General features: G+C 40.8%; 1 protein-coding gene across 1 annotated transcript in view; it reads right to left on the bottom strand.

Annotated features, from left to right (window-relative positions):
* Positions 1 to 157: 157 nt before the first annotated feature.
* The window catches only part of DDRGK1 (DDRGK domain containing 1), a 39,573-nt gene continuing 11,832 nt past the window's right edge, over positions 158 to 27,898 (bottom strand). Inside the window, exons 3-9 of the mRNA XM_075499473.1 lie at positions 23,177 to 23,283; positions 21,102 to 21,203; positions 10,954 to 11,076; positions 8,694 to 8,732; positions 3,996 to 4,052; positions 2,539 to 2,587; positions 158 to 1,241 (exon numbers count right to left, since the gene is read on the bottom strand). Of these exons, the coding sequence (XP_075355588.1) occupies positions 1,069 to 1,241; positions 2,539 to 2,587; positions 3,996 to 4,052; positions 8,694 to 8,732; positions 10,954 to 11,076; positions 21,102 to 21,203; positions 23,177 to 23,283 (650 nt within the window). The 3' untranslated portion in view covers positions 158 to 1,068. The remainder of the gene's footprint in view (positions 1,242 to 2,538; positions 2,588 to 3,995; positions 4,053 to 8,693; positions 8,733 to 10,953; positions 11,077 to 21,101; positions 21,204 to 23,176; positions 23,284 to 27,898) is intronic.

Here is a 27,898-nt window from a genome sequence, read left to right as displayed (position 1 = left end):
ATTTCAGAAAGGAGAATTAACAAAGCATCAATTAGGCTATTAAAAAAATAAATATTCTTACGCAGGAAATATACTGACACCTACAATTAATATATTAATAACCATTTACTGGTAACATTACTTGCATGACTCATAGTGCCTGAATTTTTTATTTATAAAAAACAACCCAAACATCCAGAACACAAAGGCCACGGGGCGGGGGTGTCTGAGGCCTTCAGACACACTGAGCTGGCTCTTACTTCAAAGGATGAATCATCCGGATCTGGTTGGTATCAGTAGAACTGGCCTGCACAATAAATGAGGCCAGTTAGCCTGTCCCTGGAGGTGTTTCTGTCTCTTGGCTACAGAAAAATAATGCAGCTTGGCTGCGAGTGAACTTTTTACATTATATAAACCAAGCAAAACATATTTATACAGGAAAGGTTTTCTGAAATAACCTCTGGAAGTTCTCACAACATAGCAAGCACTCTTTCTAGAGTTTCAGTATATATTTCAGTAAGAACAAAGACACTTGCAGTATTTTCTTTTTACTCTATCCTTTCAATGTTGATACAGAAGACAAAATCTGCGAGCCTCTCCCCTACACATCTGTTATGCTGGGCTGTATATGTCATTGCCACAAAGTTATACAGCTCCCTAAGTGCAGAGCAAGCCTGGAGAATTCCGAATGCAATCAAAACCAAATATATTTGATACAGACATCAGAATCTGGAAACAATAAAAAGTCTGGGTATAGTCACATGAAACTGACTGCCAAGATAAAGGAACTATGTATAAATTACTGATATCCCTGGGGTACAGGAGCATCAGAGTGTTTTAGCCCCACGTTCTTGGCTAGCCTCTGTTGTACAAACAACTGTCCTATTTTATACCAGCTGTAACAGAATGAAAAGCAAAACTTTTGATCAAGTCTTGCAGCTGATGCTTAAAAAGAGCAACCTATCTTCAAGCACCATGAATGGACTAGAGGAGTTCTTGTTTGTTTTTAATTATGTGGCTTATTCAGTAAAAGGTTAAACTCCTGCTGTATTTTTCTCACGCCTGCTGTATTTTTCTCACGCCACAATTTCATGCCACAGTTGGAGCAACAGCTCGGCTGTCAGGCTGGAGGTTGATCAGGGAATTGCTTGCTTGGGCCAGCTCTGCGATGGAGACTCGTCCTCTCTGTTTGATATACTGAGCCACGGCAGCCATCTCCTCTGGAGTGATGTAGATGAACTTTCCTCTGTCATCAATCACACCTACAGGGGGAAAGAAAGGACCTTGAAGTCAGCACTTTGGCTCCTCTCACTTCCCAACAGATATCAGTCACTTCTTTTGGAAGGGCCGTTCAAACTGCTGAGGCTGCATTTCATATCTAAGGCAGGCAGAACAACGTGCTAGCAGGCAGGCTTTTATCTCCTCTCTACCGTTGGGTCTTTGAGCAGGGCTATGACAATAGCCGAGTGCCTTGGTAAGACTAATTTTGTTCAGCAAAGGAACACGTTCTTTTCATTGTACGCAGCTAGCTGGGAGTACAGCAGCAGCTACTTCAGGTATATAGCTTCGGGGCTGATGTCCTGGGCCCAGGCAGCTGGTAGAGAAAGGCAGAGGAACAGGAGGGCGCAGGAGGTGATTCAGAGACCCCATGGGGCCCAGCTCAGCCATTCCAACTTACCCTCTAAAAGGGAATGAACCTCAATTTCTGTATTTCAGTTGCTCCATCAAGAGCAAGATTAGACCTCTCTGTTCTTAGCACATTACAGGATCAAATGCAAGGCAGAGCGCCGCATTGACATGCCTTTTAGGCCACAGACACAGCCAGGACAGTACGCATCCTTACGCTTTGATTCAGAGCGCTTTTAGGTCACTCGAATGGGTATCCACATGTACCCACCAAGACAGTTGTTTTCCAGCCATGACCACAATATCAGGTCAGTAAATGTCTGCATAGGCACCTTCCCCTACTTCATCCTCGGAAAGAAAAAGACTGCCAGGGAGCTACCCACATGCTCAGTCTCTGCTCACATTCCAACTTTGATTGCATGGGTACATGGCTAGGAACAAGCACCACTTACTACAGCATCCTGGAGCGCTCTGGGATGTTTGCTTCTCCCACAGCGTGCCGCACCCCGGTACTGCCTTTAGCCACAGCACCTTTAAAACAGGCTTGCAAACTACCCCAAAACATCCACGGGATTCTTTCAAATTCAGATTTCAGAAGACATCATTTGCAGCTGGCTGCTCAGCAACCCCTAAAGGCCTTCAGCAGGGCTCAATCAACATGCAGAACCTTGTGCTGGTTCCTGAACTGTTGGGGACATTCACCTCCCAGCCTTGTATCATAGAGCAATCACATCCTATAGTGCTTTAAACAGTAGTTTCATGGCGCTGAAGCAGGGATAATAAAAATATCTATTTATCAAGTCCTACTAGGATTTTCTACAGTTTAAAACAGAAATTACACTGGAAGTCTCTCTCTACCATAGTTAAGGCATTTTCTGCACCACCTATTCTGCACCAGCTAAAATAAAGTCCCCTTTGTGTTTTGGCTGTCACCTGTTAGAGTGCCATCTGCCATCAGGTCCTGGATTCTGTTAATTGCATCCTGTTCAGAAGGGAAAAAGGAATAATAAACTGATCAAGAGGAAGGCAAAAAACATTTCACATGTTCAGATGGAGGCTTATGTTTAATTCGTCAGTCTGAAAGACTTCAGTGAAGGATATACATCAGTATTTCCACACAGAGAGATGCAGTAAGCCCTTTGGTCTTAGAAGGATGAAGTGAGCTTCTGCATTTTGGGGTGTGCAAGTAACTTCCTATCCCCAAAAGAGACTTTAATTGCTAAGTTAGCCATCAGTTTTATGAAAGGGGGATGGTTATACACATCTTCCCAGGGAAAGGCTGTATAGTGCCAATGCAACACGCGAGTTCAATGAAGTACACTGAGGTACTTCTCCAAGAACCTGGCTACACTCAGGACATTCCAGAGCTTTTTACATTTTCTTTTCCTGCTCCATTTAAGAGGAAACCTCTTTTACCAATCCAAAGAACAACTCGTTGAATTTATTGCTGGGTTAGCTCTATAGTTACTCCGAGCATGCAGTTCCACTACACCTTAAGCTAGTATCTAAGCCCTGTTTTCCACAGTTCTGCCTCTCTCCCTTTCTTGCCTTTATGTGACTGCAGAAGCAAGTTATAGTTTAGATTTCAACCAGATAAATTCCCTGAACTGGCTCACTGCATGCTTAAATGAAGTTCTGGTTTAAGAGAGAGGCAGGGGCACAGCAGCCTGGACTTACAGCAGTGTAAGCTGCCGTGAAGGGGCACCCCAAGATCAGATGAGGTACAGAGCAACAGAAAACACTGGTCACTTCGAAATATATGTCAAATATGCTCTAATTAAAAGAAACCAAGCCACGACTATTCTTCAGAGTCAAAACATAGAATGTTTAGAGAACAGAAAAAGAAGGGGGGGGGGAAGTACAGATATCACACCATGAGCTCACTTTGACAGGCTTATATGGTGCTGAGAGGGACAATTTTCTTAAGTAATGCACCGGAAGATACAAATTCTTAAATGTTCTAAGAATACACAAGCAGTTGGAGCAAAACACCTCATTTATTGATTGTGTGCAAACATAACAACATCGTCCAATTATGCAGGCAGTGTCTGAATTTGCTTCTAGCTCTGCTTTTGATTCCCAAGTACCCTGAATTGCTCTGTTACTAGATTTGCAAACACTATGGGATCCATTAGCCAACAGGCAGCTGTGCAAGAGGCAGGCTGAGCACTCTTCACTGAAACAATCTTGTAAGCCAACAATCCTTCACTGGCTGGATGGTACTTTGATGGATGGCCACATTTTTAGGGCTGATTTTGCTGAACTTCACCAAAATCCAAGCATTTTCAGTAATGCTGAGACACTTGCATAGATGTTACCCTTACTCACCCTTTCTCTCCTGTCCTTTTAAACTCATTGCTTGTACTTGCACCTCAAAAGGTAGTACTTACCTGTGTTCTTAAACCCAAATGTGAAGCCAAGTCCTCCAGCTGGATTACCTTTGTTTTCTATGGAAACAAACAAGAGTTAAATGCAGCTGATGAATTCAAGGGTTAGCATATTTCTTTTTCTTTCAAATTAAAAAAAAAAGCATTTAATAGACAAAGCAGAACCTGCCATTCTAACTAACTTTTCCTAATAAGCACTTTTCTCTGATGAAAAACTCTAACTTAAGTTACGTAAACCACTCTGCTCTGTGGAAAAACTGGATGCTCTGACCCACTTAAGTGAAGATTCAAATACATTTGCCAGCATTCATCCTGAACTTTCCTTATGTCAGGAGGACAGGATGAGTACAAGCACGATAAAGAGCCATGGCTCTGTTCTCCCTGCCACCTGACTTTTTCAACTGCTACCTTTAATTTCCAGTATGCTTCAGCAAGATGTCTTTTTGTTTGAGAGATGTTTCAAAGTACATTTTAAAATGATCACCGGTATATGTCAGCGCATACATAAAAATCCAGACAAGACTGGCAGCATTAAGTGCTTTAGCCTGTTTTACTAATGTCATGTGCATTAACGCCATAATAATCTTCCTAAGCAAGTGAACACCTTATTAAAGTTGTCAGTGCTGGAAGTGTACTGCTAGCACACTCCTGTGCAGCCAGCGCGATGTTCTCTGAGAACAAAGGCAGAAGCAGGAACTGCAAATTTTCATTTTGCTTTTGAAAGATATTCTTACTGCAGCCTTTCTCAGTCAGGACGCAGTCACCACTGCTCACATCTGGTTTTATGCTTCTCTGTAGCTTCAGAGAATTACAGAGAAAACACCTGGTGTGCTCGTCTGGAGCTACTTGGTTCCTGTTTTCTTATCTGCAAAAGTTTTAGAAACTCATCTGTTTAGAAGCAGTAAAAGGATGCACTGTTTATAAGGAATTTGGAAAATATAAAACTTTTGAAAACTGTTCAGTTAGCATTCTGGACTACATTCCTAAGACTCATATATGTATGGCCACAAGAGCTACATTTACATTATCGGATGCAATACTTCAAATGATAAATGCATTTGTTTCTGATCTTGAAAGTACACTGGAAGGACACTGAAGAAATAAAGAGAGGCTGAAATAGATGAATCTTTTTCATTAATAAAATCAGACAAAAAAAGCCACGCACAGACTTAGTAGTTGTGAAGTTCGATGCAGCCAAGCTAGAGAACTGAATACCATGGACTGAACGCATGGAATTGGAACCAGTCCATGGAATTCAGTTCTCAGAGCTGGGAACTGCCAAGATTTGTCACATCTTCTTTTAAAAGGGTTGGGGGGAGGTGCAAAGCCACGTAAACAAGAAAAACAGGATTTAAACCTTCACTGGAAGATATTCACCCTCAGTGACCAAGTTTAGTGGAAGTTTTCCAAGACAGATCCTGCTGTGAATAAGAGCCCAGAGGGTGGGGTGGAATTAGGATGCATTCCCCACACGCACTCTGAAATATAATGGCAGTGTGAGGTCCCAAGCGAACAAAACACTTCACCACATGCTTCACGTTTTAGACAGGCTTAACTTTCATAGAACAACATATACACATCCACATTTTACTAAATTCATTTAATTTTAGCTACGATTCTGCTGCTGTCCTCAGCAAGGGATGAAACAGAGCAAGAGCTCCCAGGATTAAAATGAGTAGGAATTTTTTTCCTTATCTTGTAAGTGTCATTTTACTTAAAGAAAAAACAGGAAGGGCTAAAGCCTCTGAGTCCTTCGCTATCCCTTTCAAATGTGGTGAAAACGGAGTTTGCTGTTTCAATTCACTGGCTGTAATTCAGATGCATTTAATGATACACTGTCAAGCCGGGTGAGAACAGTTTGATGGACAAAGCGCAGGCTCATATTTCCCCGGGCCAACGGAGCTAGAGCTCCACAGCAAGGCAACTGCTCAGGCACTCTTTAACCTCTGCCCACTTCATTATTATTTTTTTTTTCTAAGTGCTCAGAGAGCCCACAGAGCTGGTTTGGAAGGTGTGTTGTGCCAGCTACAGTTCTGCTGAGTAAACCCATAAGGCTGCTATTAAGAACTGGTTATTCTGCTCCTCTGCAAGCAGAGCAGTCAAGTCCGTAACTTGAGGACTGGCCGCTGTAAGAAGCAAACACACAGGACAGCGACTGCAGCGGAGATAATGCCACTGCCTGAGGTGTGAGGTAGGTGGTGATATCACAGCAGTCAGATTGAGGTTGAGGGGCTACTAGGAAAGCCCCAAAGGAAGGGACATGCTCAGCTTTCAGAAAAGCAGAATGGGGGGGCATCAATCCTTTCGGTGCCTTTGAGAAAAATCCCAGTTAAAACAATCCCACAAGGCAGAGCTGGAGAAAAGAGGCTGCATTTTATTTCAAACACCCTTAGGAATGAAGCATGGGCTGAGCTACCTCCAGCCAGTTATACCAGTAAAATAAGTTATTCAACAGAAGAGCTAAATTAAATTTTATTTTTTAAAATGCCAATTGCTCTTTTAATTTATAAGTTTTTCAGACAGCTACTACCAGCTTAGCACTGCTTCTTGATGTAAGTCAACGGTTTCTGTGGATACAACAGAAGATGAGGGCTATACATAATCTATATATTAAGCATACTTTCAAGATTAAAAAAAAAAAGAAATATTAAAACTTGTAAAAGAAAGCAATGCCCCAGTTCTGCAACTCATCTCTGCATAGGAAATCAGGTGTCGAAGCACTTCTGAATTAGGTTTTCAGCCTGTGCTTAATTTCTCTGACGTCAAGTAGAAGTGACTAATATAAAACTATACCTATGTGCTTAAACACTGAACTGAGAGTTTGTGACTAATCTGTTCCATCCATCACAACCACCAGGGCAATATGCAGAATCAGACCCTACTGCATTATCCCTTGGAAACCCTCCCAATTTTTGTGGAAGATCCCAAGGGACATCAGAATATCCTATTGTTCTACCTACTGTTATCCTAGGGCAGCCTATTTATCAATAAAGAACAGCACATTTTCCTTAATCCACAGCTTGGCAGTATATTGAAAGCCTTAGTTGGGAACGGGTGAACTGGATCACACCATACCATGTAGTCTATTTCCACAGTTAGTAATTGAAACAGAAGGGGGTCTTAAGAGACATGGCCATTTCAAAGTTCCCCTCCCTTTCAAAGAAATCTCTCTGGCTTCTGTGGAAAACAGAATATTGAAATCGCTGCATGGCTGCAAAACGAAACCTGCCATCTGATGGTTCATCGTTGCTCCATGATTTTACTTAGGCTCTTTAAACATGTCACCCACAGCTTTTCCAATCTATTCTCAGCTGTCTCATCTGCTTTTGGGCAGTGCTTCTGATCAGAGTTGACCGGCTTATGCTGGGGACTTGGTTACTGAACAGAGGCTATTTTCATTTGGGCTGCAGCGACGAAGGTAAGTCCTAACTCCGAGTGCTACTAGCTTAGACTTTTCCAAATTACCCCCCGAGATCACATTGATCAGAAAGCACTTGGCGGATGCAAACCTGGGAGCCTCTCTCACTGTGGCCTGATGGCAATGGGATACACCACCAAAAGTGCCCGTGACACAGGAGGCAGAGAGCAGCACAGCAGAAGATGCTTGCACCGCAGCTTTGCAGCCACTCTAGAACGATCGAGCCATTGTTCAGACTTGCATGGCAATCACTCAGATTGACTCCTTGTGGAGAGTTACCTGTAAGTCAAATCTGTTTGTAATTCCGGGTTTTTCCCAGGGTAATGGACACGCAAAACTGGCCCAGAGTGCAAGATTCCGGATTAACAAAATGATTAGGACTTTACTAAGTATACAAGTGATCTGCTTACTAACGAAGCCTTTCACACACGCCATAGGTTGTCAGGCAAGAGTCCGGTTTCCAGTAAAGGAGGAAAGGGATTCATTAGGACAAAAGATTTGCATAACATTGTTAGAGTAGGAGTAGAAAATTGCATTTGACCTTTGACATACCAATAGTGGAGAAAGAAGCATTTGTCCTTACAGATCAAAAGTGGAAATCCTCATGAACACACCACAGGTTTTAAATAACCAACCATACAGTACGATGAAAGGGAGACTAACACACCCTGTTAAAAACAAGTGATCTTCTCTTTAAATATCCCCTCCAAACATTACGACAACATTGCAAATTGCACAGATTAAAAACAAGAAAAGAAATCGCATGAAAAGTTGGATTGACCTTTACAATGCCAGTGTTTCAGACACAAACGCATCCTGCACGGCAGGCCACATGCTGGTACAGCAATTGTCATTCGTGCTGAGCTGAGATATAGAGACTTGTTTTCTAAGTCAGTAGCTGATGTTCACACACAAAAAGCCTGAACGTCCCAAATACCAACCAAAAGCAAACACTGCTGTTCATAAACCCTGAGGGTGATCCACCAGGCGCAGAGAATTTATAACACCTATCCTTATGAAAGAGGGTAAGAGCTACAATCCTGTCCCCAAAAGCCAAGATGCAGCTATAATTACAAACCATTTTAACAATGATAGACATGCTCATGCATGGTTAAGTAAATAATGCAGACTTTATCTAAGGTATCGCCTTTGTTACTTGTTAAATATTCAAGTAAATCAAAGAAGTAAAGATTTTCCTTCTTTCTGCAACTCAGCTCTTTGACAAAGATATTTTACACAATCTAACAAGTATGGAAGGAGGAGAAAGAGCAATGGTAGCTTACCTTAACATATTCCAGAAATTCCATTAGAAAGCTGCGAGACTGGATACAGCAAGGAAAACAATTGTTATTTTAAACTCATGAACATTAAATGCATCGCAAACTTGCTGAGTACAAATATTATAAAAGTGTGTAGCTTGCATACCTGTGAAGTTTTAAACATATACACTGGGGAAGATTTTGAACTGGAAAAAACATATACCTAGATTTAATCTTAAACTAGGAATTTATAAGAGGTATTTTCTAAGACAGAATATAGCTCAAGTACAATTTGTGTTTAAGTATTTTCTGAAAAGAAATCTTTGCATCTTTTATTCTTCACATCATACATACCCTGAAATAACCACGTCTGGGTGAGTTTGTGCATCCTGCATTGTTACATATACACACCGAGGACATTTTGTGCAGACGTAAAATACAGAGTGATTCAGAAGACAGCTCATACAGATGGTCAAGTGCAGCACACAGCTGTGCAACACATGTGGAAGCTCAAGCCATTTTCAAAGCTATGCACCTGAAATCCGGCATTTTAATATAAGCGGCTCAATTTTCAAATGCACAATGCAAACAATGTGCATTTAAGTTAAGAGGAGATCAAGTTACTCTGCAACCCTGGAAATCAATCAGCCTTAATTAACTGCTTAGCTCTGGACTCAGGATCTTAATTTTCAGCATAAGTTTCAGCACACCAGCCTCAACAACATATGGCAGAGTCATCTATCGTAACAGGATACTAAAATGCTTCACTACATTATCCACCACAAGGCAGAAGGGTGGCTTGTCATTTCTGCAAGGCTGGTGTCTCCAAATAGCTATGTACCTGTTTCTGAATTGTTTCGGAAGATGACTTTCAAATCGCCTACTATTAAAGTTCTGTCTCCCCACTCCTACCAAAGATATCTTATGTTGAGATCCAGGCATCATCAACTCCCTGCCAGGCATCATCAAGCTCTTTTGAGTGAGGAACACCCTTCTCTGTTCCCACAGACAGAAAGATTAATTTCTCCTTGACAGGCAGCTGTAGGAACACAGACAATAAGCACATTCTAGCTTTAAAGGGTATCTAAAGTGGAACAATTTAATATTTAGGTATAATCTGGTCTTCTAACAGGACAGGCACACATTTTTGAAGGAACTTTCAATAGGAAGTATGCATTTCGCTGTTCTCTGCATCTTAGGAAATCCCCCATCACCAGATACAACTTCTCTTGGTGTTAATCCTGGCATGATGGAGGAATTTATCTCAATGGGAAGGGGTCCATAGTGAGAACTTGTGACTGATGTCGAGTCAGTACTGACTCACTACAAGCTCCTCAGCCCAAAGCCACTCTCAGTCACGCTAAGAGCAAATCCACTCAATTCAACAGGGTCACTTTAGCAGAGGAGCACAGGCACACATGGCCCTGAAAAAAAATACTTACCATGAAATGCATTGGACAGCTCAAATTTGGCAGCTACAACCCAAGAGCAACTTCAGCATATGAGAGCAATTAAAATTAGTCTAACAGGTTTTCAGCAGACAGAATAAGAACACTGCCTCCTACAACAGTGGAACTTTTTCAAGTTTGCTGTGATATTATGTCAAGTATCACATTTCAACCACCAGCCCAGCAGCACGTCTGCAGGCAGCCACAGGAGGAGCGTGCTTGAACGTTATGCAGAGTTTGAAATACTATCAACCATAGCAATCATTTGCAACGCTGAACGTACAGTTTTCCAGCGTACAACCCACAAGCACCTAGGTTGTGTCCTGTGAATACTCTTAACAGAAGCCTTTTAAGACAAGAGCTTGATTTTTCATTTGATTTCACAGCAGCTCCATTGGTCTAGAAAATAAAACGAAACCCAAGCAATTCCTCCCAAGATATGTGGGCACTATGAAACTCCATATTTAGCCTTGCTTTCACCTGGCCCACTGTATATGGGTAGAGCAAAGATGATGACAGTAAAAGAGTATCTGACTTCCAGGATGAATTTTATTTCAGTCCTTACATTGAGGGAGAAGAGAACTCATTTCCAGCAATATGCATTTGCCTTAGTACTCTAAACTAACTTGTAGGAGTCTGGAATGAGGGACTGTAGCATTCCCCAGGAAATACTCCAGGTTAATGTGTGCCATATACACAATTTATCTTCTACAAGCAAAAAAAACATTTGGCTGACTCCTACTTTCAAGTTCATTTTACACAAGACAGAATGCAGTAAGGGCAACCTGAGTCTAACAAAGATAAAGGAAACTGCAGTAACAGCTTAAGATACATACCTCTTCCTCTGTCATTGATTCTTCAACCCCTTCCTCTTCAACTACAAAACTCTCCTTCAGCTTCAGGTACTCTTCATACTCTCTCTTCTCCTCTTCTTCCTTTGCCTTCCTTTTTTCCTCTTCCTGAACAGAAAAGATGACAAGTGGTCAGTTTGCTCCTCCCCAAATCAGGTTTAGTTTTAAGTAAAGTAGCATCTTCTTTATCTGCAGTCTGGTTTTACTAGGACAGACAGCAGATAAAAAGTTTCTAAAAATGCATCTAATGCAAAATGATGTCCCTTGATGGCATCATTAATTTCAGAAGCCACCCTTAAGGTAATAACCATCTCACATGGTAGTGTAAGCTTGCACACAATACACCTAGGCTGGTTCTTAACAGATCTGACACGGGAGAAAACCACGCTTATATAGCAACCTGCTTTCTTAATTTGCATGTTTCTTCTGCAGATCCCGTGACAGGAAGTCCCTGCCCCTAACTGCACTTTGATGCAACAGCCACATTTTCAGTAACTGGCTCCAATTCTGCTCTGACATACACTAGTGTACATTGGGAGCGATCACAAAGAATAGTGGAGTTACACTGGTGTCCATCTGCGTGTGAGATGAAGCTGGCCTGTAAAAGAGTTTCAAGTAAAATCTTTCTTATGACATACAGGCAAACTATGTCTACGTGGAATGTAAATAACTGTATAAAGTATTTTAGGCATGGGAGACAAGGTATGAGTGTATTAAAAAAGCATTTTTTTACATGTTTGATTGTTCACCAAAACCTACAGGCTCTGCTTTTAGTTATTTGCAATAAAGATACTTTCGGTTACCTACCCTAACAGAAATGTTGACGTCTTAAAAAAAAAAAAAAAAAAGAAAGAAAAATGCCAACCGAGAAAACTCCAAGCCTGACATTGGTGAAATGGTGATGCATACTAGGTAATGTAGAATACTCACACATTCGCATAGCAAGACTGTGATTAAAAGTTTTGGAATGTGATAGATGACTTAAAAAATGTTTCAAATAAGAACAGGTTTTTACTGGGAACTCATCGATTTGCAGCTTTCCGTGATTTTCTTTTAAAATTTGTTTTGCTCTTCTCCAAAACACTTTAAACATTTAACTTCACACAGAACAAAAATGTTTCCTTACACAATGGTTTCTTCCACAGAGAAATTTATGTTTGTGCAGCACCTGGTACAATGAGATTCCAATTTGACTGGCCTCTGGTTGCTATCACATTGCAAAGGCTCGATTCAAAGTTAGAAAGATGAGTTCTTCACATTTCAGTGACAATCTCCGGGCATTCCTTTACTATTAGCACAGGAATTAATATCTTACAGAACAATTACATTGATTTCTAAATGCTTGCCATGCTACATCTTTGACACTAATATGGTAATTGCTTCCTTAAATAGCTGGAAAGCAAACACTTCTTCCATTAAAACAGGAAGAGACAGGAACAGGTAATTAAGTATATTGAAAAACGTCCATGTTAAAAAATATGCCATGTAAGGCCAAAACCAGCAAGACACCAGAAGTGGTCGTGAGAAGGTTGCCCTTCAATAAAAACTGAAAAGAAAATGTATTTGGTCCCAACTGTATTTAATCAAACTCCCAGAAAATCACAAGAAGGAATGCTACCAACATACAAGTATGAGAAAAAACAGGACTGAAAGGATCTTACTGTATGTGCAAAGTCAAAACCATTTTTTTAACCGCTACCTCATGAAAAAACTACAGATCTGAGGAAGCTCTTGAGACAAAACAAGACCATTTTCTAGGTCATTCATCACCGTAACGATTATTAGCAGAAGCCCAACAGTAGATTTTTTTCTTGTAAGTACTACAGGTGCCAAGAACAACATAACCATATTTCATTTGGACGTGACAGCAATTGTTCTTTTCTTGTAAGTGCATTAAATTTAATCTTGATCCTGGAAATACAAGAATGAGGTTCTTCCCCTGGTCTATTACAGAGGTTGTAATTCAACAGGATTTGAAATGAGAAAAAAAATAGAAATCAGAAAAACTAAAAATTGCCTTGGCAAATAATTTCTAGATTGTTCTTAAAAAAAAAATAAAAATCAGAAGACAGTGTCCCATTTCCAACTGAGAGCAACAATAACTGAGAAATACCTTCCCGTTTCTGGAAGGTCTAACAACAAATGAACAAGACTCATTCCTGTCTTCCTTACCTACTTGAAGAACAACACCTTCAACTTTATTAAAGCATACCAGCACCTTAATATCAGTACTTCCAGTTCCAACATATGCAGAAAAGCATCTCTGCTGTGAGACCAGCAAAGCACTCACCTACCAGTCCCTCTTTTGCACCCTCCCCAAAAGCCAACATGAGTTTGTTTTCCAGATCCTAAATTTTGACGCTATGATCAGCAAAGCATTTCCAGGGGTCTGAGCCACTGTTTCGGTAGCTAAAGCATGTCAGCCCTCAAAGCCTCATGATTCTGGTCGTTGTAGCCTCCTCCATCACACTAAGTATTTCCAGAAGCTTCTTTATCTAATAACTAAAAATCCCACCCACTTCCTGCACAGTCTCACATGCTTTACTACCTAAATTCACCTATGATTCAATCTGATTCAAAGTGTTTAGCCGAACTGTAAAGTGGTTCAAAGCCAAAAGGAGAGATGACTTCACATAACTGCACTGGGAGAAGCAACCAGCAACAGCAGTGGAAGCTGAGGAGGGGGAACCCTAGCGAAGTCAGGCTTTCTGTTAACACATTCTCAGCTATTTTTTCCACCATCATGCTAGCTCTCTTCTTTCGCATGCCCAAGCCATGCAGCAGTTGCATGGTAGATGCAGGGTCAAATTTAGGCAGGTTGAATTCCCACAAAAAACAGTCTGTCTGTATGCATAACCCACACACGGAAACACTCTCAGCACCCCAGGGTCTACTGACGAAACAACAGACCAGTACTTGCTTCATGCAAGTCATACAGGGGGCACTCAGCTCAAATATAAATTTACAAAACCCCACATCTTTGTCAGTCAGGTTTCTTCAGCTCTCCCCATTCTGAGCTCATTAACTGCTGTGGAGTTAAGTGGTAAAGCATGTGGCTCAGAGGAGAGATAATAGCTGGGCCACCTCCCTTCAACGATGGGTGGGGTGGTGGGGAAATCCCAGCATCATGGAAATTTGGTAACTGCAGATGCTCACCTTCAGCTGCTTGCGTTTTTTTTTTTTTTTTTTTTAAAGCAGGTTCACTTCTCACCCACCTAAATGTTACTCAAACTAGGGGCTTGCACAGTGTAAAGATTTCCTTTTGATCAGTTTACTATACTGCATGTGAAGAACAAACTCTCCCACTCTGATCATGTCTTTATTGAAACAAAACAAAAAATTAATCACTCAAACCTTTCTTTCTTCTCTCCTTTTTTCTGACAAAATGTCCACATTATCACTGCAGGATCGACTCTACCTCTCCATGCTTGCTGTAAGTCTCATGTGCCACCTTGCACGGCAGAGACCCAAGAGCTTCCAGAGCTCCATGCAGTTTGTGGATCTCCAGCACTCTGGGAGACACTTTTCAACACCCTTACCCCTTCCTATACCAGATCTGGTCAGCACCAACTTCCCTCTGCACCCAGTCCCAGTCTTTCCACTGCTCTCCAAGCTCCCCCCCGTCCCACCTGCCCACCAAGGACCTAGATTTGCTGTGAGGCTCCTTTGAGATCATTACCTTCTGTTCGCCTCTTACCTTGATCACAATGATTATTTCCATGAAATCAAAAACATTAATTGTGCCAACTGCATAAGAGCCCAGTCTTTTACCAGGTGAAACCCACAGCATCTTGAAAACTCTTTTAGACTTACAGCTGGAAATAGACCTTGACTCTTGGGATCACAAGTCCCTCTGGAGTCCTGGGATGCTGCTTGAGGAACTGCACTGCTCTGGCTAGTTGACAGATTACAGCCTTTGAAGGTTTATCACGCATTACTATTTTTAGCAAAGGGTGAGGACCCTTACAGTACTGTCCAGCAAGAAGATATCGAACCACCATTTCTAGCTTTCATTGCAGTAACCCATTTAAGGTGACACTGAGACTAAGTGATATTGGCCTATAGACTAAGTAGCTTTTCTGAGAGCTTTGCCTAAGCAGCTTTCCAGGAGAGGAAACTGCTAGTTGTGCGCTGTGCCATCTCTCCTGCAAATCAGATAAAGGACCAACTTGCTGACAAAGAAATCATTTATAGGCAGCTTATTCAACTGCTAAGTGGAAAAGATCTCATTGCTAGTGAGGAAGGTAGAGCAAACGCTGGGCTCTCTTCAACCACCACCAGCTACCAGTCGTTCCTTGTTTGTGGCTGTTGCATTAACGTGCAGAATGAGGAAAAGCATACTAGTTCCTATGCCAAATGCTTTGAGGTTCATGGACCAGAGAAACCCTCCTTGTATAACATCCAGTTTTTGTGCTGTTAGTGCAGGTTCTACAGGAAGCAAGAAGGGACTTTACAGTAAATAATTTGGCATAGACCAGATGGATCTCTAGGATTCTCCCCCCCACTGTTTAGACACCAAATAAAAAAATACCTTTAGAAAGACAGAATAAGTGTTCTTACCAGTCCTCATCCCCTCAAAATCAGAGTAGAATGAGTTTTCTGCAAGCTTTTCAACTTGTACTTCCTTAGGAGAAATTAATTTTCAGGAAAGTATACACACTTGAAAACTGATGCTAAAACTGAAACTACGTAGTAGTCTCCATCAGCCTCCAGAAATGCACTGTTTATGTATGAATAGTGGATATAAATGCCAAACAGATAATGAAAAGCTCTGCTGAGAGGCACACAAATCTTGATGTTCACATAATGCTACACATAATAAAGTAACTCAACAATCAACATTTTAAAACTTGGTGCCTGTTCTTACATGATCAAATATCAAAGAGCCAAAACCTTAGGGTCTTAGTTCTCAAAAGCTTCACCAGGACCCTTGGGATCACTAGCCGATCCTCCATTTCTATAGCTCTGAAGATCCAGACCATTTTTATTTAGGCACTTAAATGCAAAACTGAAAGCCTAAATGAAATTGCCCTAGTTTGGAAACTTTGGGCATAGCTGTGCTTGAGCAACACAGATCTTCTTTTAATGTAACAGTGAACAAACAGCAGTCCCCACTCCTGCTGCGGCCTTTTATTTCACAACAGTTAAAAGCTTGCTTGCTGGAAGACTGGTAGTTTCTCTCCTGTATCAAGCTATGTTTTGAGAGCAGTCTACTCTGCAATGGATTTGCAGGCAAGATGCCCTGTTCAACATTGCATTTGAGTATAGAAGAGTGATGACTGTGAGCCCTGCGTCTGCACAAGCAGTTTCCTTCGCACAGCAAAGCTAGGCTGAGGGAGTAAAATCTACAAAAATCCCTGTGCACAGGGAAAATAAAAGCTCTTGTGCGAGCAACCTGCAAGGCTTTGTATGAAGACACTGTTTTGCAACATCAGAGGAAGTTCGCTCTCATTGATAAGGTGGCGGTTGGTAAACCATCTCACCACTAAAAAACTCCAAGAGTGAAAGGGAAATCCCCAGGGTAAAGCAGAGCTGAAGCAAATGCCAATTATAAAGGACCTTCCTCACATGCATAGCCAATCAGGTCATCAGAACACTGGAAAGGAAACTTGAATTTAAAAATATATTATCTGGTTTGCAACACTGGAGCCAAGGGGCAACCACATTTTATTTATATGTGCATACAAATATATTTAAATAGAACCGGGGGGGGTATTTTTCTCAAGAATATGCAAGATTTTAGCCCCCATAACTCCCTTGAAAGGCACAGTTCCCACTTGTAGTACAGCACTGTGTAGAGCTGCCCCAAAATAATTGGAGTTATCAGTTTGCCTATAAAACAAAGTGGGTTTTCATCTGACTCAAGAATTCATTATTTCCACTAGACTCCGTATCTCAAACTACTTGAGTGGGGTGTGTGTGTAAAAGGGTTAACAGTCCCAGTGACTATCAAAGATCAACACTGGGGAACTTCTAGAAGATCTGCAGGCTGCAACATGATTTTCTGTCCTCCTGAATCTATTTGGCTTCCCTCATCCTCTGACAAACTTTTAGATGGTATTTAATGGTGCAGGAATCACTTGGAGACTAGCTGCTCATCACTTAAATTCTCTTGTAAATACACTAATTAAATTTATTTGAAATTAAATTAAATAAAGCATAGCCACCAAATGTTTGAGTTCAAATCTTTGAATGTGCAGCAAGTGAAACAATAAACAATTCATGCAGTTATGTCACTGCTTTTCACTGGAGGCAGTAAGGCTTCATCAGTGCTCTTAACACCTCTCCTGTACTGCACAAGAAAGAAATAAAAACTAACAGACTTGCCACTGTCACTATACCTGCAGAAGTACTCTGATGTACTGGAAAAGGAAGGGAAAAAATGAAGCTGACAACCATAACATTTCTCAGACAAACTTAATGATAAAGTCTAAATTTCTTGAGCCTGATGGGATTATATAAGCTACAGAAATGTAGTTTCAAATCAAACTGCCTCCAAAAAATCACACAACCAGCTACCCTTTGCTTTTATCTCATGACTATCAATCACTACTTGAGCTACCTTTCATAATTTTGCCTTTCCATTTCCTAACTTATATGGGGGAATAGTATCATCACATGTGTAGTCCACATGGCTTACTTGTGACAAAAGTGTTACTTGTGGAAAGGAAGAATCCTTTCCCTGGAGGAATGCATAAGTGACATTTTATCCTATGTATTCTATAAAAAACATAATAAATCCAATGATCTCTTTGGCGCTTATAGGGGCCTAGAAGAGAGGGGCAGTAATTTTTACATCATACAATGAGTCAGTAACAAGATTTGAAAGATAAGATGTTATGATCATAAAGCCAAGCTATGCTTACATGCACAGTAATCAAGTATCTATTAATTTGTTTCCCCTCTTATCACCCAGTCAAGGCTAAAGCACTGAAGTCTTGTTATTACCATGCTCCCTGTAATACTGCTTTCTCTGCTGACTGAAGCAGGAACTCAAGCAACACAGCCTAAACACGTACAAGTCTTGAATTGTTCTGTTTCCTGTTAAAGACTTGGATGAAGACAAGAGACTTAAAATTACCAGAAAACCGCTAAGGATGGACATTAAATATTGTCAGACACGTTTACTTTGATCCACGCTCAAAATGTTCAGTGGTTATTATCAACCTGTCTTAGACCCAAGCAAAAAATAAAATACTGAAAACACTTTCCCCTGAGTAGCAGAATAACATTCGTGATGTAGCCTGGTGGGCTGGCTTGCTGCCCTGATAAAGACTACTGGGAAAAGCAAACAAATGAACTAAACAAAAAAAAAGGTTAAAATTACAGAATTTAAGTAGCCAAGGAAGTTATTGCCTCAAGTGAAGAGCAAGCTAGATTCAGGCATGTGAGCAATTTTCAAAATTCTAGTAAGTACTCCTTTGGCCTGTTGAGCACAAAATTTAAAAAATAAAATAAAAACCCCAAAGCCTTAGTTTATATTCCTCTTTTTCACTGAGCCTTGTGAAATGGAGGTGGAAGTGTTTTAGTGCAATCTTTACTAGGAATACTGAAAATTAAAATAAAAACAAATAAGATTTTCCTCATTCAACCAAAATAAATTACTCAGCCCTAAATTGAACAGAAGTGGATCACAAAAAAGTTAAATATGTTAATAAGCACTTTCTGTGTGAAGAGACCTCTAGTTAGAATTTCACTCTTATTTTCTACTTAACTTTTCAACCATGCCTGACTGGTCCTGATTAGCCAGCTGCACTGATTAGCCACTGCTAAACCCCAGGTCAAACCCGTAGGCAAGCAACAGGATAACATCTTTGTCCTGGGCTACAGCTTCTTTTGAGCAGGTTGGCCAAGCTCAACTGCAATGTGCTTAGCAATTCACCTGCCATGCTGGCCACACCACGCTGGAAGGAATTGAAATTCTGTTCATTAGCCTCCTCTATAGGAAGTGACATTTAAACAATGCTAGCATCCAGCCAGTGTGCCCTCCTAATTCCCCCCAGAGTGTTGACGTAATTTGGTTCATTTCAACCCACTCTTCAGGGTTTCAAGGACACTGAATTCCCAGAATCCTAGGAAAAAAATATTAGGGAACTGGGTGGAGACAAAACACTTAAAAGAATACACCACCGGAGGGAAACTATCATCTGAGTTATCTGTTATGCCAAGCCCCATGGCAAGCAGGATGAGCAATAGACGTGTGCTTTAGAGGCAGCCAGAGCTTGTCTTACCTCTTTCTGAACTGGAAGTATGAGGGGAAGAAATTGGCAATAGTTAAGAGAAAAGCAGAGCAGTCACAGGGACCACAAGGCAGAAGCTGGTGCTACTGAAGTGTGTGGGCAGGGGAGAAGCGGTAGACATGGATCCACAGGAAGCCAGGGCTGATAGTTCTGCTGTTAGGAAACAGCTTGGCTAAGCACAGGAGTGGCTCGGACTAGTTGAGATCAGTTATCCAACCTCAGGGTTCACGCTTTGACTGCTACCAAGTACTTCTAAATTTGTACATCTTTCTCAGAAGGGCGGCTACGGAATAATTGGTCCCCTGGAAGTTTGTTCAAGTTGCTTTACAAGTCAAAGTCTCGGACCATGCTACACATCCTGATGTTGTAGTACTGACTTTCTCCTCATCCATTTGTGTTTCTGAAATTCAGGAGCCTTCTATTGATGAAAAGGAAACAGAGAGTTCAGAAGATAAAGGATTTTTGGGGATGATAAGCCCAGAGGTAAATGTACATTCTACAAAAGATCTCATGGATACAATCTGCATGTGTAATGTATGGGAAAAAAAAAAAATTAAAATTGCTTTATCCTGCCTTCATGCCCCCAACAGAGGAAAGGTAAAATTGGCTTTTCCTCTTTTAAAATGTTATCAGCAACACTCTCCACTTACACAACCTGCACTTAGAACAAATTAAATCTGCTCAGTACAAACCAGAGACACAAATTTCCGTGCACATTTAAGTATCCCAAAAAATTCACACTGAAAGCTGGGGGCTATGCTCCCCTGGGACGGCAATTATGCAGCATAGGATTGTGCAGAACACTTTGGTCCTTGCCTCCAGAAGTACATTGCAAAGCTCAACTTGCTCAAGCACCAGAGAGCATGAAACTCGTTCCTCGTTCTTAGCCAGTAGCACTTATGCCCAGAATACACAAAGCAGCTTTGAAATAAGTTTGCCTCCCTCACTGATGAAAGTATTCCAACAAAAGCATTTCAGCTGCACAGTACCTGTTTTTCTGGGTCACTCCTGCTAACACACACAGTCATATGCATAGTTTAGTAATCTTTAATTGTGAAGCACGTGTAAATTTGTATAATTAGAATAAAATCATATAATTTTACACAACAGTTGCAAAATCGGTTGCTGATGTCTTTCACTTTCTGCCCTGCTGGTTACAGCCGTCAGGCAGGCAGGCAGGCAGCGCTAATGAGCAAAATGGAACGGGGGCCTGGCGAGGTTGAGAAATCTCCTTCATTAAGAGACACTCAAAGCTTGGCTGGACAAGGTCCTGAGCAGCCTGCTCTAACTGGACATGGGTTTGAGCAGGAGGACAGACCAGATGGTCTCCGGAGGTCCCTTCCAACCTACATTATTCGACGATTCTGTGATAACCGAACTTCTCCTGTCAGACACCAAAAAAGCAACCCCCAAAATTTCTCTTGCAACTCAGTACAACTCCTTCCTTCATATACCTGCACTTAAACAGCTCCCAGACCAACTAATGGCCAACTCTATCAGTTATGTTTGCCAACATAACAAATTGACCAAACAATCTGTCCCTATGGCATACAGCAGTAGCAGATCCACTACCAGGAGACTAGGTTTCGTTTTGCCCTAGACTTGACCACGGGTGGGTGCTTGCTGCTACATGTGTGTATTGATGTTTGGAGCAGTTTTCACTTCTGCCAAGCACTTAGGGGAACAAAGCTAGGATCTACAGTTGAAATAACTGAGTATTACTGTAATTCAAACAAAATGGAGCAAAAAAACCCCCCCAAACACCCAAATAAAAGATGTATGCAATAGTAATGAAAGCCAAAGGGAGTTCTGCTGATCACAGAACTTACATAGAAGCAATCTCAAAGCCAAACCTGGTTCAAAATTTCCATCTACAAATACAACCAATCCCACCTGTCGTTCTTCCTCAAGACGTATTCTCTCCTCTTCTTTCCGCCTTTCCTCCTCTCTTTTTGACTCAAGTTTTTTCCGTTCTTCTCGTTCTGCTTCTTCAGCCTAAACAAAACATTATGCAAGCCAAGCCTTATTCTTCCTGAATATACATTTTTTAAATTTCATATTGTGATACCATGAGGGGGGGTTCTTACTGTCTTCCTAGATGCATGTTCAGAAAGAAACAGTAAAGAGAATAATAATAAAAAGTCATTATCATTTAACCCCCCTGCCCACTCTTCAGCATACTTAACATTGTGGTAAGTTTAGAAATTACCCTTCTCACTTGCCTTATCTGTATCTCAGTAAGGGTTTAAGCTTCGAATGTGCATATGAGCTTATTACTATAGCGTTATTAAGTAATATTGTGTCATAGCATTCCATTCTCCTCACTTAAAATTTCGTTAGAATGGACTCTAAGGAGAGGAAAAAAAGGATAGGGGAATATAAACTCTGTAAAACCAAGTACATTCAAATTTATCATTAACCTGGGCAGAATCCCTTAAAGAAAAAGCTGTACTGGTCTCTTCAAATCATTTTATTATTTGTTTTTAAACCAAACCTAGCAAAGAGATTGTTGCAAAATGGGGAAAAAATAAAAAGGGTGTTTAGTGTATTGTTTAGAGATTTTTTAAGTTGTTCTTCAGTCTTTTCAGTATACTGACATTTCAAAATATATTAAGAGAACAAGCAGAAGACATTCAAATGGAAGATTTGTGGCTTTAAATGTTTCAGAGAAAAAGAGCTAAGCAAGGAATTTATCTGTCTACATGGGAGGATAAAAATCAGCATGTTTTAAAATGAAACAAAAGATTCCTCACTCCACCAACCGATGCTTATCTAATTTCATTCAACTTTGCTCAAACTTTCCACAAAAAAGAGGCTAATTAAATAGAATTAATACGGAAAGTAATGACAAAATGGTTAAAGCATAGAGTGAGAAAAGGATCGTAATGGAAGTTTATATATAACATAATAAATTTATTACCAACCGCCCTATCTACAGGGCATACCACTACAGCATAAAGCAGAAACTGGATTTAAACCTCAGGTGACACTAAAATTCTCAAGATGGGATTTCACTGGCTTTGTTTGCACCCCCTACGCATTAGAAATGTTAGTAGTTTCATAAACCTGTCTTTTTGTAAAATGTATGAGGACCACTGTGCACCCCAGCCTCTGTTACGCAAAGGCTGTTTAAGTTTTATCTGCTTCTTGCAACCCCATGTTCAAAGTTACTGAACAATACAGAGTTTGCAAAAAAAAAAAAAATCTAGAACAACTAAAAGGAATTAATGCATAACCTGCTGCCATCCACAAGCACACTTCAGAAAGTTAAGTTTCAAAAAGCCTGTTGCTTCCCTGGAATTTACAGCAACATGCTGGGCAAAACTGAAAAAATGCAACAGTATTTAAGTAAGTACTTTTACACACAGATTTAAGAAAGAACAACTGAAAAGCTACAGTGTGTTCACTCTCTATACTTGGTCTCTGTTTAAGGGCCAAACTTCAACCAAAATCTGACTGTATCATAGACTTCAGTGGATTACAGGGTCTGCTTTTCATCTCCCCCAATCCATAAAAACAATAAACACGGCTAAACATAGATAAACCCATACAAAGTTTTTGCATGAGAGCACATGAAACACTACTCAGAACTGCCCACAGTTTTGGTCACAGACCCTGTGTTACAACAATGCTATGTGGGCTTGAGTGTATTTTTAAGGGGAGACAGCACTGACATTAAGCTGCAAGCCAGTGGAAACATCCAATAAGGAGTATTCAAGAGTTTAACTCCTCTCTCCTCCCCACGAGAATGCCAGAGAACCTGATGGAAAGAAAACGAAACACCATTTTCCATGGCCCTCTTGGGATACGACATAAAAAGCTGAATATACATTTTTAAAACAAAAACACAACTGCTGTAGTGATGACACTGCCTTTGCCTTTCTGGGGTGTCTGTCATCGCCAGTTCTTTGCTAAGTACTGCTATTCAGGCTCTGCTCTGGGCTTTATACGTGGCAGGAAATGCTTACCTCTCTCTGTGCTTTTCTGGCTTGTTTCTCTTCTAATTTCCTCTGCTTCTTTGCTCCGATTTTCCCAGACACCTGAAATTCTGGCACCTCCTCAGCATCATCTTCCTCTGCAACATTGCATAAATGACAAATTTTAAAAAATCTGTAAAAAGTCCCTTTGAGAAACTTCACTGCTTCCTAGGAAAGCAGCAGCAGATGAAAAGGAGACACACATATGTTTCAGACAAGACCTATTAGATGGAAAAAGGCAAAAAAAAAAAAAAAAAAAATCACACAAGACTGCCAAAGCCACAGAGTAGAAGTAACAAGGCAAACACACGCTCAAGTGAAGTCAGAAGTAAAAATTTACTTGATCTTTTGAAGGAAGGCTTTTCATAAACATTTCCTGCTTCCCACAATTAAAAGATATACTTTCTCTTATACATAAAATGTTCTAATGGTTGTCATTATATAACTGCTCAACAGTCACCTGCAGAGACTTCCTTCCCAGTTACCTTTAAGCTTAGCACAACAGACATCCATTCAAAAGTGGGATTCAGAGGCATTGCCACTCATCCACTAGTTCTACCCTGATATAACTAACCTTTAAGGGAGGAGGGGGGGAAAAAAAAAAATCCCTGCAATGCAAATCGTGGGCTTGAACAGCAACAAAACTACATGTAAATAGTTCCCTGTTGTACGACAATTGGTTGTTTATAAAGATGATTTCTGCAACTGTGAAATATGAAAGTGTCATGCTCAAATGGTGTGCAAATGCATTATATTTCTGCTCACCCAGGGGCTAAGAAAGACTAAAGAGCTTTTAAAGACTGCCATTCTGCCCCCCCCCCCCCCCCCCCCCCCCCCCCGACCAACGTCTCATGAACATTTGGCCACTTTATTTGCTAATCTAAATTAGTCCTTGATCTTACAACATAAGTACTGCGGATTGACCTCAACACTCAAAGAGAAATCATTAGCTCACTTCATGAAACACTACACAATATACAAAGATTCATGTGTCTGAATCAGATGGCAGAATGAAAATGAAAGGACTTTATCACAGGATCCTTTTTTTGAGTAAAGTAATCTATACTTCAAGTGTCCACAGTGCTGTTATGCTTGATGCTGACTTCGGATCCACACATTTGAAGTCCACTGGGTAATGGGAAGAACGGCACTGCCAGCTCCTGCGATTTTCCTGAAATGTAGTGTTTTTAGGGAGGGAGAAGGGAAGAAGTGTGCAGGGGAAGTTCTTCCTCAGTTAAGTTTTAGCCCTCATCACCGGGGGGGGGGGGAACAATTCCCCACTCACACAAGCCCTGAGCCCTTGGTTTCTGAGACCAGGCTAACAAGAAGAAAAAGCCCATCATGTTTGATAACCAGTTTCATGAGAGCCTGCAGCAGTTGTACCTGGAGCTGACTGTACTGTGGCGATCACCAGAACTGGTTTGGTAGGACTGGCAGCAGGATGTTTTCTGTAGGGCACGGGCTCCATAGAGCCTGGTCCCCTTTTTTGGGAACCCAAAAAAGCTGCTGCTAAAGGAGCATAAAGGAACGAGACTCACCCTTCTTTTAGAAGTAGAATTAGGTTTGAAACACTCTTGTTTTACTAATTCCAATACGCAGTATGGTACTATGGGTAAGCCACCAAGACACATCATCAGAAACAAATGTAATTGAGAGCTGTGTAGGTGGCTCTCAAATAACTTTGCTGTTTTCAGGATATGGAAGTTAATATGAGGCAGGCTTGCTGAATTGGGCTTCAGAGAATTACTGGTATCTGATTACTGAGATGATCAAAAGGGTTCCCCCTTCCTACACCACAAACAAAGAGAGCAACAGGGGACACTCAGACTTGACACAGTTGCTTCTACAATTTTGCTGAAGCTTAAAATAACTTTATTTTTTAAATACCGGGCCAAGGGGAGTTCCAAACACAATGGTTGAGCAACCCAGCATTAGCAGTTACTACTCCAAAATTAACAGTTCAATACTGGTATTATTCTTTAGAAAATTATTTCTGGAAAACACAAGCATAAAACACCATCTATGACACTATTCAACCTGAGGCTCTGAGTGCTTCTCAGATTTCATCTGTATTAAGAGTACCTGAGCCAGAGGTCAGGCAGCAGTCTAGAAAAGCTTTTAAAGCCTTTTTCCGGTCCCGGATCAAACAAGCCTTTGTTCAGTAGCATTTGCTTTCCTCCTGTTTGAAGCATCTGATGTGATCCCTTAAGTACCACTTCCTCCAAGCTTTTTCTAGTGCATGGAGCTACATCCAACAAAAGACAGACACAGCGATGCAGACGCAGCCCATGATTCAGCAGAGCATTAAAGGTCAACAGTGCAGTAAACCTGGGTGCAATTAGTACGTGCTAAATAAACTTGAACATGCTGACAAGAATATAAGCACATAGTAAAAGGCTTTGCTGAATCAATTGGTTATTATAGCAGAATAGCTCCAAAAGCAGAGTGGATGCTGCACACAGCCAGCGAGATTTTTTTTTTTTTTACATAAAGAAGCTATCGTTTCAGCAGCTTTTAACAATCACTTTTCACATACTTAGAGCTGCCACCACTAGTAGACCTGATGGGGGGGTCAGTCCATGGGAACGTGCACTCCATCTACCCCTGTGCTTCAGATGTGACGCAAGGCGTTCAGTTAATTGTGCTCACTTGTTGTGAAAGCAGTTTATCATCACCCAAAGCACTAGGGTTGGCCAGCCTGCGTACGTACTCGGTTGGGAAACCTAACAACATCAGACATCATCATATAGTTTAAGCTGAAAATGTATTTTTGTTTGAAGGCTGATCTTCTATGGTGCTCTGTACAGTTTATCTGATGTCTTAAACTGTGGCAGTTCTGGGATGTACGTAGGGTTGTGGCAAGAAAGGGAGAGAAGTTTAATGCTCCAGACTTGACACAAGCAGTTTTTCAGTAGTGACTTTCCCTAACTGCTCACAGTACCACAAAACACACAAGTCCTGTTCCCATTTCATGATACAGTGCTGATAAAGAACACCAAACCTCAAGGTACACAGGACCCTCTTCACCTGAACTGCTTGGATGGGACATAACGGGACCACTTTCAACCACATTCACAACCCTACCAATGTGTTCTGGTCCATTTTTACAGAGTCCAACATAACTATACCAATATTTCCAGGGCTTGCAAAGCATTCCCCCCAGCTTCCAGCTCTAAGAGACAGAAAGCAGAAATAGCCTGACTTACAGTGACGCTTTCACACCACTTTACATATCCTGCTTTACACAAACATGGGTTTTGCTCAGCTAGCCAGCCAAGAGGTAGCTTCAGGGAATCTTAGCTTTTCCTTAACGTTTTGAACATATTGAGAGGCAGGACAACAGGAAACAGTTAACAGTTACACAGGTGTTTGGATCTCTTGAAATTGACAGACTACTTTTTAAAAATACTTCCCAATACCATTAGAAAGTGTGCTGGAGTGCTGATGTTCTCTCTCAGGACAGGAATTTACCAGCTACTGTGTACAGAATATGCAAAAACTCCAAACAAAACAACCTGCATCATGTATTTTAGTTGCCCTTGTCATCTACGTCAAAGGGTCCGTCTTGCTTCCTATTAAGTTTTGGAAGTGAAGCAAATGGATCCCCATCCACGAAAAAGGATGCAAGCTGCACGTGTGGCTACTCACAAAAAGTCCTTTGGGCAGAGCTAGCTGCTTTATTTACTATTTATGCAGCACCTAACAAAAGGAGTAAGAGAAAGAGGGGGAAGATACCAGGCAAAATAAACAGTTCATCCTGAAGGCAGAAGACATATGCATGTTATTAACACTGAATAGATGTACGACACCAGCCACTGGAAAGGAATCGGTCCACCATATGGAAAGGTGTGGGCATTCATGAGTAACACAGCCCTGCGGTGGTACAGTCATAACAACTTTTAATTTTTTTTTTTTTTTAATTTGGTAGCTATCCAGTTTAGGAACCAAATGAGACATTGGTTTATTAATCTGAAGCCACAAAATCAGCCTACACTTAGGACAGAAAAAGGACAGTAAATAAAGGACATTAGCCCTTTTGAGCAGAAGTCAACCGACTTGAAGTTTTTTCTCAAATAAAGCCATATGGCATAACTGAGAAACCACACACCTACCTCTTCCACACACCATCTGCGCTTGAAATGTCTCAAGGGCAGACACACATTGTGGATATTTTGATACCACTAAAGTCACTTTCTATATGAATAGTAGCAAGTCAAAATTAACTTTTGATTCACTAGTTAGGATATTAGTAGTCAAAGTTTAACTGTACTAGAAAGGTTTTCCTACTGATTAAGCATTAAAATTATTTCAACTACTATATCAATTAATATAGCTCTATTACCAGCTGTTTCACAAGAACAGCATAGGACCACATCAGTGTTTCTAAGTTTATAAATTTTCCAGATCTTTCGACACACCAGAGCATGGGGAGATGCAACGTTACATGAGAGGTAGATGGTACGCTTGGGAAAAGTGCTTATTTTGGCAAATTTCAGCACAAACACATTCTTCTCTAAGTTATGCACAGTATCCATCACTGAACGGGGATATAAAAATATAATTATTTTTAGTATCATTTTTCCCCAAAACTATCAGAAAACACTCACACAAGATTTTTTTAGATGCAAGATTTGAATGCTGGACTTAGATGCTACACAAAGCAATAACGGGCATTTTAAAATGCCCAAATATTGTACCTTTTTAAACTTCTAA

Source organism: Mycteria americana, chromosome 4 (assembly GCF_035582795.1).
Source record: "Mycteria americana isolate JAX WOST 10 ecotype Jacksonville Zoo and Gardens chromosome 4, USCA_MyAme_1.0, whole genome shotgun sequence".
Classification (NCBI taxonomy): domain Eukaryota; kingdom Metazoa; phylum Chordata; class Aves; order Ciconiiformes; family Ciconiidae; genus Mycteria; species Mycteria americana.
The sequence above is the reverse complement of the archived record's forward strand: the minus strand, read 5'-3'. Positions and strand labels throughout refer to the sequence as shown.